Below are 13,630 nucleotides of genomic sequence, written 5' to 3' on the forward strand. Positions count from 1 at the left end.
ACTTCTTATGCGGGTACATAACTAGATTGCCCCCTGGCTATTCTCCCTCCCCCAGCCTTTCCAGTTTTTCAACATGGACTTGGAACTTTTATGGGAATGAAATGGCCAGTAAACTGAGTCATTCAGGGAGTCACAACTGTTGTAACAAAAGTTGCATTTACCAGATGATGACGATAAGAATCAAGCCTGTATAGTGAGTACAAGCCCTTTCCCTCGCCAGTCTAATGCTAAGAACTGTTATACTCCTAGAAACTGCTCCAGAGGCGAATTTAGGGCAGCATGGCTGGTTCTGCCACACTGAGTGCAGAACGGAAGGTGAGAGGCGGTGTGTGTGTTTTGGGCTGAATTTTGTCCTCGCACAGGGCATCGCTGAAATGTGAAAGACCAAAGTCTGCCCCTGACAGCTCTGCCACAGCACAGCTTTGTGAAGGGTTGGGAAGGTGTGCTTCATTGAGTCCAGGCCCCCCCCCACGTTCCAAGGAGCAGTGCAAAATTGCCTGCGGGGAAAAAAGTAATGCTAAAACTTCACTTTAACCTTTTGTGCATACTACAAAGCAGCAATCTGCAATATATGGCAATGACTAATATAAAAAAAATGCACTGATGCAGTTTGCAGTTTTTGTATTTAATTCCATTTCATTTGACTGGTTTTATGAGCAGAATTCTAGCTATGTGCATTAGACTCATTGCATGGATTACATGTGCCTATAATTCCATTTTCAGTTTTATGATCCCATTTACTAGTTCTCTGAATCTGGTGGCTTTCTCTTGTTAATGTGGGAGAAGTTGATTGGAGAAGGTTATTGATTGCCCTTGTAAGTTTTTCTACCGAATTATGTGGCTTCTACTGTTTAAAAAATACAATACAGGAAAAGTACAAGTTGAGAGCTGAGTGTTTTTCTTTCAAAATAACCATGCTGAACTCACTTCATAACTGCTGGGAGAGAGAAGTAAAGAATGAACAATGGGCTTTTGAGTAATGGAGAAGTACAATATAGGTAGTAAATTATTACAGTATAAGCAATAATTTCATTCATGCTATCCACTTGGCAGCTGGAATTTATTCTGTTCTTAGTGGGCTATTTGATCTATGGATTTTTTTTAACGTTTATTTTTCATCACACACATTAAGGTTGCAATCCTATATATACACTTACCTGAGAGTAGGGATGGGGGAGTAATTTCATTCAGTTTCCATTTCAAAGCCAGCCTACCCTAATTCATGCTTTCTGAAACAATATGACAACGGAAACACACAAACATCCTTTGAAAGTCGCACTTTGAAAAGTCCAAAAGTTGTCATTGAAGATGTACGCCTTTGTAATGAGATGGATCCTCTTATGCTAGACATAATCTATGTTTTTCATATCTAAGTGTGAGCACAGCTTTGTTTACTCAAGAGACAAGGTAGGATTGGCAGTTTCCATTTTGCAAGTGTCAGATAGCCATAACTGCAAGGGTTCTCTTTGACAGAATTACAAGCCTGGTAGATGAAGGGAACGCTGTGGATGTAGCCTATCTTGATTTCAGCAAGGCCTTTGACAAGGTGCCCCATGATATTCTTGTAAAGAAGCTGGTAAAATGCGGGCTAGACAGTGCTACCATTCAGTGGATTTGTAACTGGCTGACTGACCGAACCCAAAGGGTGCTCATCAATGGCTTATCCTTATCCTGGAGAGTAGTGACTAGTGGGGTGCCACAGGGTTCTGTCTTGGGCCCAGTCTTATTCAACATCTTTATCAATGTCTTGGATGATGGGCTTGAGGGCATCCTGAGCAAGTTTGCAGATGACACCAAATTGGGAGGGGTGGCTAATACCCCAGAGGACAGGATCACACTTCAAAATGACCTTCACAGGTTAGACAACTGGGCCAAAGCAAACAAGATGAATTTTAAGAAGGAGAAATGTAAAGTACTACACTTGGGCAAAAAAGATGAACAGCACAAATACAGGATGGGAGACACCTGGCTTGAGAGCAGTACATGTGAAAAGCATCTAGGAGTCTTGGTTGACCACAAACTTGACATGAGTCAACAGTGTGATGCAGCACCTAAAAAAGTCAATGCAATTCTGGGCTGCATCAATAGGAGTATAGCATCTAGATCAAGGGAAGTAATAGTACCACTGTATTCTGCTCTGGTCAGACCTCACCTGGAGTACTGTGTCCCGTTCTTGGCACCACAGTTCAAGAAGGATACTGACAAGCTGGAACGTGTCCAGAAGAGGGCAACCAAAATGGTCAAAGGTCTGGAAACGATGCCTTATGAGGAACGGCTTAGGGAGCTGGGTATGTTTAGCCCGGAGAAGAGAAGGTTAAGGGGTGATATGATAGCCATGTTCAAATATATAAAAGGATGCCATATAGAGGAGGGAGAAAGGTTGTTTTCTGCTGCTCCAGAGAAGCGGACACGGAGCAATGGATTCAAGCTACAAGAAAGAAGATTCCACCTAAACATTAGGAAGAACTTCCTGACAGTAAGAGCTGTTCAACAGTGGAATTTGCTACCAAGGAGTGTGGTGGAGTCTCCTTCTTTGGAGGTCTTTAAGCAGAGGTGTGACAGGCATATGTCAAGAATGCTTTGATGGTGTTTCCTGCTTGGCAGGGGGTTGGACTGGATGGCCCTTGTGGTCTCTTCCAACTCTATGATTCTATGATTCTTCCCTTCCTGGGAGATTCTCCAGGCTAGGGCCAAGGTGAGCTCCTCTTCTAGTCTTCGGCAGGAAAAAGATTTATTTCAGTGGAGTTAATGAAAAAGAGGGTCACCACTGGAAAATCATCAAGGCTGATGAATAGTTACCCTATAACTGTATCTGGATAAGCCATCACATAATAGTTATGATAGGGGTAGAGTCGATTGCAGTGTGATCCTGACCAAGGCGTTCCCATAACAGTAATTGAAGGGAAATGTAGGAAACACAGACAAAATCCGATGAAGGATTTTAAGATTGGCTTCTAAATAAAGATCTTCACTTCTACAAAGATCAGCAGTGATGTATGGTACAGATCAGTGCCACTGGTTTGGACCTATGGAGGTCATGGATCTGATATATAGGATCCTAGAACTAGGCTGATAAGGTAACCAAAGAGATTTTGAACAGGGGAGAAATTAAATGTACCGTGTCCAAAATTCTGTCAGCATAAGCATTTCAGCTTCCCAAATGGAATGATCCCTGCTCTCCTTCCCCTAAATGTTCTGGGGTTTCCCCAAAAACTTAAGCTGGATGTGGCTGTGCAAAGAACTGAGTCTTTGTCTAGGTTCATCATGAAGATACCTTGTTTCAGGCACCACATTTGGTTACTTCCACCATCTTTATCCAATGAGAAGTATATAAAGGTAGAAGAAGACCAATCAACAGTCGTTTTGTTCTGGCACTGATGTTCCATGAAAAAGTTGAAATGCCCTCTTGCTTCATTCTGTCAAAAGGTATATATCAAACACCTGCAATACAAAGGTCAAAGTTTTCATTTATGATAGCACCATAGATATAAATGCACAAAAATTAAAAGATCACAGCTCTCACTTGTTGTACATCATGGATTTGTGGCTATTTTATGTGCTGCTGAGCGGGGTTATTCTGCAGATGGTTTGCTGTCTGGTAAGACAATTAAAAGCATACTTTAATTCTTAAGGATTAGAGTGAATTAGCACATTTGTATTTAATGTGCATTTTTTTAAAAAAAATGTCAATAGTTCCTGTAAATCAGGGCCAGGGGTCATAATTATTGGGGTTGCAGTGGGGAGGGAGAGTTTAATCATTTCCTCCTTGGCTGTGGTTCTGACAAAAACCACTCATTTGAAGTTAACTTCTGCCCAAGATTGCATGCTTCTCCCTCCCTTCACTTCTGGTGCAGCCACAAGGATGAGATCAGAAGCTTTTACTTTCAATTTATACAACAGTTTAGCATTGTGTCTTAACCTAAATTGTGGTTAATTTTATCTATGCCAGAGAGGAAGGGGGGGACGTGCATGAGCCTAGGGGCAGGTTACGTTGGTTCCCATCACAGTAAATGCAGCCTCTGTCTCTGTGTGTTCTGTCCCCTATTAGAGTAGTTGTTTTATATATCAAAAGCTAAAACAATGTAAAAAGTTTTCACAGTGTAATTATACAAATACCAAAAAAGAACAAGAAGCTTGCATTATTATAAGTTGTTAATTAATAAATATCTGAAATAACATTTGTACCATAGTGTTATTTCTACTTGTATCTTCCCACTTACTGTAATGGTATGTGTTCTAATATAACAAACTCTGGCTAAACTGTATGATCCAAGAGGCTAGTATAAACCACAGTGTATAATATTGCAGTGAATCTGACTTTAAACTTTTGATGCAAAACTTGCCAAATGAATTTGGCTGATGGCTGCACTTGCCATTAGGTATCCCCTGTAATCTACAAAGAACAGATTGCACATCTGACTGTTTCCCCCTTTCTTTTATTCTAGCCTGTTCAAGAACTAAAGGGTGAGTTCTATTTTGTATCTTACTAATTGTGACAAAATAGGGGCAACAGAAGCAGCTGCTCATGAACACAGCAGATTTATCATTCTGATTTATAATTATGGTTAGCACATTGACATTCTGATCCTAAGCGTATTTACTTGGAAATTAAGTACCATTGAGTTGAGTGGAACTTGCCTCTGAACAGGTATGCTTCTAGAACAATACAGAGGTAGGGAGAACCAAAGGTGTGCACTGACCAGATGGAAGGTGGGGGTCTGCTTTTCCTGCTCTCCCCTCCCAGCACCTCAGTTCCAGGAGCTTTCCTTCTGAACAACTTTTGCCCTTCCATTTATCACCGTGGAGGGGCTACATCAGTTCCAGGACTGGTGTGGTTTGTCCCTGGTTCCAGAGTTGTGTTGGGGGAACTGAAAGAATTAGGATCTGGCAAATCCAAAACCTCTCCTAGCATGACTTCTGCATGCCTCTTGACATTGGGGCTCTATTGGAAAAAAAAACCACTGGCTATGCATCTATCTGCAGCCTCATGGAGGAGGCTTACAAGGTCCGATCTCCCTCTCTGTGGAAGGACCGCTCCACCTGTGGGGAGGAACAGTCACAGAAAAGTATGGCCTCTAGGATGCAGGGGCATAGTGTGTGGGGAGGCTACCAGGGCATTAGCCCCAGGTATATGTGCTGTGTGCTGCTTTTTGTGAGGCTAGGATCAGATCTGAACGATTCACAGGGCAAATCATGCAGATCGGATCCCAGCCTCATAAGGCAGCGCAGGGCTGGCAGGGTGGCGTGAGCCTTCAATCCCAGGAGGCCGGGATCAAAGAGCGCATGGCTGCTGCATCCTTCTCACGTCACCCTGCCAGCCTCAAGCCGCTTTATGAGGCTGGGATGACCCAAGGGCTGTGTTGGCCAGCTAGGCTTCCCTCTGCGTAGGTGGGCAGGTGGTGCAGCGCAGCCCCCTTGGCTCCGGTAAGGTTTTTGTGCTGGTGGTGGTGGCAAGGACTGGGATGGCATGGTGGGCTCCGTTGACCTCTGCACCCTGCTATGCCACTGCTAGGATGCCCTGCCAGGGACTGCAGCCTGCTTGTTGTGATGGATAAAATATAATGGCTATAATTATAACTATCTTTGTTTCCTTTTTGTTTTTCAGAACGAAATGAAGACAGTGGAATAGATCAAGATATCTTCGATATCAATGAAGGTTTTTTCAGCCTAATGTTTTAATTATTACTGTATTGTCTTTTATAATAGTGTGTGTATGTGATCATGGATTAAAATGCACTAACCTGCTGTGGGTTTCTTTTTCAGCATTGGGACTGAACTTGTTCGAGGGTGATATCAAACTTGATGATGAGGTGAGTTGAAATGACAAACAGCAGTATAAATGACTGCTAACTTGGGGATGATGAGCCCATGCTTCCCTCTTATTAAAAAGGTGATAGGGTTTTGCCCTAGTCTGAGATCTTCCCTTGCTTCATAGCTTCCTGATGAAGAAGCTCCTAGCTGATTTTGTAATGCCCGCCTTTCACTGCAGCCCTTTTGAAGCTTCCCATCCTTCTACTTCTCACACTTCATTATCTTCGGTGTCTTGCCAATGGAGACTGCTACACATTTAGCACTGCGCTACACCAGGCAGTTGAAAGGAAGGATGAGATGGGCATAAAGGTCACATCAGTCCAGTGGCTGGGAAAGTTGGACCTTGAGGTTGAGCCAGGAGCTTCCTCCCCCATGTGACGCCTAAGGCTACAGGAGCTCCATCAAAGTGAGGAGCTATTAACCTTGTTTATTAGCTATAAATGTTTTCTTTATGAAGCTATAACTGGAAGTGTCTGGAGAGGAATTAATATACAATGTCTGAGATAATAAAAGAGGAAAGAGTACTGTAAAAATGTAGAAGCATGACACAGAATATAATCAATTCAGCCATTAGGTTACCATTATTAGCATTTTAATTTTCCTCGCATTGAGATAGATGCTAGTACAATGCTGAAAGCAAAAATGCTAAGCCTATGCAGACCACAGTGGATGGGAGAGATTTACAGTATATCTTATAGTGTGTGTGTGTGTGTGTGTGTGTCATTTACAGCCTGTACATCTCATCCAATCTTATGCTGATAGTTCAATTCAATTAAATGATTAGACCACTGTGTTTAACAGGCTTGTCTGGTCAGAAGATTACAAAGAAAGTTATAACCCTGTACTTAAGTGTCATGGAAAGTTAGGATGCAGCAGGTCAAATTGTGGTTCCATTGTTGATCTTTGTTTCACATAGAACCCCTCCTTCCCTCCCTTCTCAATTTAGATTGTCTTTGTTTAAACCATGCCAAGGCAGACATACCACTGCCTCAATGTTTCAGGGAAGGCCCTATAAACAAAACACCTGTGCCTTTTCTTAATGGTCTCCTATCTCTGGCTGGAGTTAGCGAGCAATGCTCCCTGGAGTCTATGTTCCAACTACAAGTGGCTACAGTCCCTGGCCTCCTCCTGATTCCAGCTATTACTTCTAAAGATGAATCCTATGCAGCATGTGAGCTAAGACCTGCATGCCTATTCCACCAGCTTGGGCAAGAGCTATGATATAAACATACTATCTTTTTCTTTCATTGTTTGGAATTCTGTGTTCTTTGTGTTAATACATCTAAGTTTTTTATTAGCTAACTGGTATGATCTGAACCAAGAGAATTTAGAATGTTTCTTACTCCCTGTGATTACTTTGGTACTCTTCTAAGTTAACAGCAAGTGCTGACGACCCTCCAGGGGAATTTGATGCAGGATGCAGGGAGACTAGAAGATGGCAGTGACTTGGTGCCCCAGTTAAATCTTACACCTCCTTTGTAATACTTAATAGCCCTACTGCTCTGATAACTTGGCACGTGGCAGCAGCTGTTGACTCTTTGTAGGGTGAATCTAGTCTCAGAGAAAAACTGGAGCAATGAAACCCCCATTTACTTTGGCATGTCAAGCAATGACGTGTGGGATGTGAGGTTAAGGGTCTTCCAAAAGACCTCTGGGGTGTCACAATCAAGCATCTAAAGAAACTGATTTCATGCCTATGACTAATATACTATTTCAAGGACTGCCAGTGACAAACCATGTGAGCCATGCCCTTGACTACTTGAGTAAGATCAGGTGTTTTTTACTGCGACAGAAATTGCACCATGCGGAAGGCACACATTTGAATACCTTTTTGTAATAGCTATAAGGAACATAAAGGTAGAGTGCATGTGTGTGTTTTCACTTGAGTGTGCGACTTTCTGAAATGTTGCATCCAGTGCTTGAGTCTACATTTGTAAAGAAGTCCCAAGGGTGCACAGAATATTTAGTCTTGCATATAGCTGCAACTCCACTGCTCTGAGGCACTCGCAACAGACCAGCCCCAATGATCCAATCCCAGTGTGCAAGAACATTGAGGAACTGGGTGCACCATACTGCAGGTGCCCGAAGAGCAAAAGTCTGAACTTAGAGGAATCACAATGCCAACTCTTGTGCTTTCTTTCTCTGAATTTCTTGTATTTGTCTTTCTTTTCAGAGACCAGAACGCAACTCCATTATTGGCAATGAATATCGATGGCCTCACACCATTCCATATGTCCTTGAGGACAGCCTAGGTACGGCAGTTAATTTCTTAAGATCACTTGTTGCAGAAGCAACCTTCAGTATGAACATTTGTTCTTTTCTTCAGTATTAATTTTGGTGGTATATTTACCAAGATTTGGGGTAAAAGGCCTACTTCATAAGAACAAATGGGATATAATTTCTTAAACTTTGATTTTTACCAACAATCTTTAAAAGTATATTACAAAACCCTCCTTTCAATACAGCAGTATGGAAAAAAAGTAAACTTCAGCATTTGATAAAAATGCAAGCTCAACTTGTAAATAAAACCAGCTAGGCCTGTATGTGGAAGGTAACAGCACGATCCAGGAATTCCAAAAAGTTTGGCTCTTGGCATAAAATACACCTGGTTTAGTCAAACCTTGGACAGATATAAATTGATTTGTTACCTTCTTTCATTATAAGCAATGTGCTATGAGTCAGCAAAGTAGTTAGGAGTTTTCTATCAAATTTTTATGGGTTTTAGAAGAGATAACTCCTCCAGATTCTCTTATTATAGCCTGGAGGAGGACTAATAATAGTAGTAGTCATAGTAGTAGTAGTACCAGTAGTAGTAGTAATTTATTATTTCTACCCTGTCCATCTAGCTGGGTTTCCCCAGCCACTCTGGGTGGTTTTCAACAGAACATTAAAAATACATTAAAACATCAGTCATTAAAAGCTTCCCTAAACAGGGATGCCTTCTGATGTTTTCTAAACGTGAGATAGTTGTTTATTTCTTTGACATTTGATGGGAGGGCATTCCACAGGCCCGGGCGCCACTACCAAGAGGCCCTCTGTCTAGTTCCCTGTAACTTCGCTTCTCGCAGTGAGGGAACTGCCAGAAGGCCCTTGGCGCTGACCTCAGTATCTGGGCAGAACGATGGGAGTAGAGATGCTCCTTCAGGTATACTGGACTGAGGCCGTTTAGGGCTTTAAATGTCAGCACCAACAGTTTGAAGTGTGCTCGGAAACGTACTGGGAGCCAATGTAGGTCTTTCAGGACCGGTGTTATATGGTCTCGGCGGCCGCTCCCAGTCACCAGTCTAGCTGCCGCATTCTGGATTAGTTGTAGTTTCCGAGTCACCTTCAAAGGTAGCCCCATGTAGAGCCCCACCAAGAACAACAGAATGATGCATACTTTGAAACATAGACTTGCAAAAGCACAGAAACACAAAAGAGTTGAAATTAGGCTCTGTAAGCATCTTAGGGTTCTGGTGAGGACCCTAGAGGTCTGATGAGCAAGCAGTGGGTTTGGGTTGACTGCTTGAATGTTTAAGCTATGCCTCATTAAGCTCAGCCTGTATACAAACAGGAGTATAAATATTACACTCCAATATTATGACTCACCAGTAAGCTTCTAGTGACCTTCTAAAATAAACCAAGCCTTGATAAAAGTTGCAGTGTCTTAATTGCTCAGAGATTTGGGGTGAGGGTAGCAATGCAAAGAAACAGAGGCAAAAGATTGCCCAACTTCTAAATTTACAACAAACTCCATTTATGCTGCATCTAGTAATAAAGTAATTCTGTTGTTATCTTGCAGCTTCTATCAGACTCAGAAGTGCCAATTCAGGATTAACAGTGAAGATCTGGTTGCTTATCATTTTATAAGATGCTGCAGCCAGATTGGTGACCAGAGCCAGTTACAGGAAGAACAGAAACTTGGTGTTAAAACAGCTCTACTGGATTCCAGTCCATTTCTGAGTATAATGGCTTGGAAAATAGAACTAGTTGCTTAGCTTGAAGGCTTGTAGCAAATCAACAGTCCAAGGAAGCAAAAGAGAAATTTGTAGAGCACATTGTTATTTATAGTCCACTTTCCTATGCTAAAGGCATACTCGAAAAGGCTTTAATAATTCTCCCAACAATTTAAATTATATTAGTCTACCAAATTTATACTCATTAGTACTAATAGCAGAGTTTCCAGTTGCTATGTGGAGGGTTAGCTGAAAGGGCATTACTTTAGGTGAGTGATAACCAATTCTTTGTTTTTCTTCCAGATATGAATGCAAAGGGGCTGATCCTCAGTGCATTTGAACAGTATCGCCTAAAATCTTGTATTGATTTCAAACCCTGGGAAGGCGAAACAAATTACATATCTGTCATCAAAGGGAGTGGGTAAGAGAAATCATCCTTTTAAGTAATGTTTCTTTCTTTTTCATAGTCTCTGTACAGTCTCACATATGAGATCTGTGCCTGTCAGTGGAGGCTGGCTCATTAGGGCAAATGGGGCACTGCCCCACCAACTCCAATCCCCTCTCAGTTGGCCCTCACCTTCTGACATAGATCAGGCCAGGGGATGGAACAGCTTGTCAGCTTCCTCAGTTAGAAGTCAACAGATAGGAGGAGGATGGGGGCAAAACTAACATTAGTTGGTTTTTGCCTCTCATTGGCTCTGGTTCCACCTACTGTTGGTCTCCCTTCCTTCTACCCTACCTAGTCCCAATGGATACCAGCCATTACTGGTAAAGACATACTTGAGCTTTAGTTAGGAAGCTGGTGCTCAGCCCTCCCTTGGTACGGTGTAGGTATGCCCTCCAAAGTGGGGTGAGCATATATTCAATTCAAAACCCTCTGATATAAGGATGCATCTAATATAGATATTTTGGTTAAGTCGACCACCTAACGGCTAACACACACCAAGCAATTTTTCTATCATTGACACACATTCCTCTTTGCCATCCTATGCAAGATTCACTTCCCAGGGGCATATCCATTTGCATTGCTATATCCACTGAAGTGAATGGGCAGATGGAAGCTCAGGGTACATATGAAACCTCTCATACTTATAAGATGTCGGTCGGTGGACTCAGGGCTCAGGCAGCACTCTTTTTTCATAATACTCTGAAGCTCAATGGGGCAAAGTAAATTAGGACAAACCACCAACCAGCTGTATTTAATTACAGGCAGCTCCCTGCTTATGCATGTTCCGAGGCACCACACATATCAGTGAAATCACATATAATTGAAACCTATTGAAAAAGCCTGCAAACATGTACAAAAATTGGAAGTAATCAGAGATAGAGACTTTATTGACATGCGTGAATGAAAATGTTATAAAGGAACCAAGGGAGGGGGTGGAGGGAAGTCAGGGGATTCAAGTAATCCCAGACTGTGGTACCTCTGGTTACGAACTTAATTCTTTCTGGAGGTCCGTTCTTAACTTGAAACCGTTCTTACCCTGAGGCGCACTTTTGTTAATGGGGACTCCTGCTGTGCACGCGCCTCTGGCACATGATTTCTGTTTGCATCCTGGGTCAAAGTTTTTAACCAGGAGCAGCTACTTCTGGGTTAGTGGAGCTCATAACCAGAAGCATTCGTAACTAGAGGTACCACTGTACTGTGGATTCAATACTGATTGTGTATATAGTTGTTTTAAATGTTTTATTTTATGCTTTTTTAATGTAATGTTTTTGTGAAAATTAATAAAAATATACAAACAAAAAAGCCTGCAAACACCCAGTTCTGGCCCCACCTCTGCCCCACCCTCATTCCACCCTTTTAGTGATGTTTCAGTGGTGTCTTTATGACATTTCCAGATCTCTTCTGGGTTTGGCGTGAGGCGCATATACACATTCACACACAAATTGAATGCTTGTTGATAATAATAATAATAATTTATTATTTGTACCCCCGCCCATCTGGCTGGGTTTCCCCAGCCACTCTGGACGGCTTCCAACAAAAAATTAGAATTCATTAAAATGTCACACATTAAAAACTTCCCTGAACAGGGCTGCCTTCAGATGTCTTCTAAATGTCAGGTAGTTATTTATCTCTTTGACATCTGATAGGAGGGCGTTGCACAGGGTGGGTGCCACTACCGTCCCTGGAGATGCCAGGGATTGTACTTGCAACCTTCTGCATGCAAAGCAGTTGTTCCACCACTGAACATTTTTTATACATTTGTACTCTGATCATTATTTTAACCAACATTTTGACGCAGTAGCATCACGAAACCCTTATAATGCCAGGATTTTCTGGCCTAGTCAAATCCACCCTTACTTATCCTATTTTCTCCAAGACTCTATAGGTGCTGCATTTTGACCTGAGTTTTTAAAACTTTGCTTATCTATAGAGATGTTTGTCAGGTTGAGTCACAACTCTGGGTTTATGAGCCTGAACATTGGTGCAACATTCATTCTTTGTGGCATTGTGCTGATAAGAGTATTTTGTACATCCCATTTGAAGTAGTTACGGTATATGGTTGCCTCCAGACTGTCAATATTTTGTGGTAGGGATTTAAGCGCATACTGGAAATTTAGGTTTGCCCAATTAAAGGGGATTTATGCAGCAAGCCTAGTTAGAAACAACAACAACAGTTATTTTGTGTGATGGGAAAATGCACTGAAAAGTGAGATGAACAAATGAATAACTGGAAGATGTATAAGCAGTGCACATCAAATCAGCTTCGATGCTCATTGTTGTATAACCTCCCTGCAAGCAAAGCAGAAGGAATACCCAATTAAGAACAGTCATAGTATAACCTCTGCGTAAGCAAGCAAATTAGGTTGAATGTTCAATAAACAGGTCACCTGGAGGCACCTGTGATTTATACTGCAAACCTTAGGCTTGGATTATATTAGAGCAGGGGTCCTCAACCTTGGGCCTCCAGATGTTTTGAGACTACAATTCCCATCACCCCTGACCACTGGTCCTGCAAGCTAGGGATCATGGGAGTTGTAGGCCAAAAACATCTGGAGGCCCAAGGTTGAGGACCACTGCATTAGAGGATAAAAGTAGGGAACCATTGAAGAAATCTGTGTTGAGTCAGGGCAGCTCTTAAGTCTCAGTATTTTTCTTTCTTCTGCTGGGATCATATTTACTTTAACATTCATCTTGTCTGTTCTTGGGATTTGTCTTCCTTTCAACCAGAAGTTCCTTGTCATTGCTCAGAATGCTGAACGAGAGTAGACTGTTTTATAGATTTATAAATAACATTTATCCAGAATTCTGTTTTCTACGAAGTGCTGTATGTTCTTGCTTTTTATGGTGGCTTGTTAGCAACAGTGATAAACTGGTGATAAAAGTTATTTACCCAACCAATATGAATTTATAGTCTGCAGGAATGGCTGCATGAAATACTTTATAAAAAAAACCGATTCCACTCTCATTGTCTTGCAAAATCACAGTTTTCAATGCCCATTTGTTAAAGGACTGTTTGACCAATCAAAGGTTATAAACTGTTTAAGATTTGGCTGAACTTCAAACATTTTTTTGGGGGGGGGGAGGCAACTGTGAAAAGCAATAAAACATGTATTTTAGTTTGGGCCTTGAGTTCAAAGTTCAGAGATTGTCAGATTCTGAGAACTGAATCAGCTGAGATAAAAGATCATGAACTTCCTGTAAGTTTTTCTGAAAGGTTATTGCAGGATATGGAGGCTGGTCTTTTGGCTATTGTTTTGAAGTTCAAATAAAGTCAGGAGCTAATTTTACAAAATTCATAAGCAAGGAGCTAATATTATTTGATGTTATGTGATGTTTAGCTCATCTCAGTGTTCATCTTTTAGTTGAGTGTGGAAGGATTTATATGTGGGGGTGGGTGGATAAGTTTTCCTTGTTTATATCAGTGGTGGATGAATAC

At 41.7% G+C, this 13,630-nt stretch overlaps 1 protein-coding gene across 2 annotated transcripts in view; it reads left to right on the forward strand.

Annotated features, from left to right (window-relative positions):
* Positions 1 to 13,630, forward strand: part of MEP1B (meprin A subunit beta) — a 32,191-nt gene that overhangs the window by 2,527 nt on the left and 16,034 nt on the right. The window contains exons 2-7 of one of the 2 annotated variants that reach the window (XM_088675440.1): positions 3,285 to 3,426; positions 4,446 to 4,464; positions 5,606 to 5,656; positions 5,764 to 5,810; positions 7,985 to 8,063; positions 10,050 to 10,167. In XM_088675440.1, coding sequence (XP_088531566.1) covers positions 3,385 to 3,426; positions 4,446 to 4,464; positions 5,606 to 5,656; positions 5,764 to 5,810; positions 7,985 to 8,063; positions 10,050 to 10,167 — 356 coding nt within the window. In that variant the 5' untranslated portion in view covers positions 3,285 to 3,384. Of the gene's footprint in view, positions 1 to 3,284; positions 3,427 to 3,463; positions 3,599 to 4,445; positions 4,465 to 5,605; positions 5,657 to 5,763; positions 5,811 to 7,984; positions 8,064 to 10,049; positions 10,168 to 13,630 lie in introns of those variants that run through there. The other variant, XM_035125152.3, reaches the window with a different exon arrangement.

Source organism: Zootoca vivipara, chromosome 8 (assembly GCF_965207765.1).
Source record: "Zootoca vivipara chromosome 8, rZooViv2.hap1.1, whole genome shotgun sequence".
In the NCBI taxonomy this organism is placed as follows: Eukaryota; Metazoa; Chordata; class Lepidosauria; order Squamata; family Lacertidae; genus Zootoca; species Zootoca vivipara.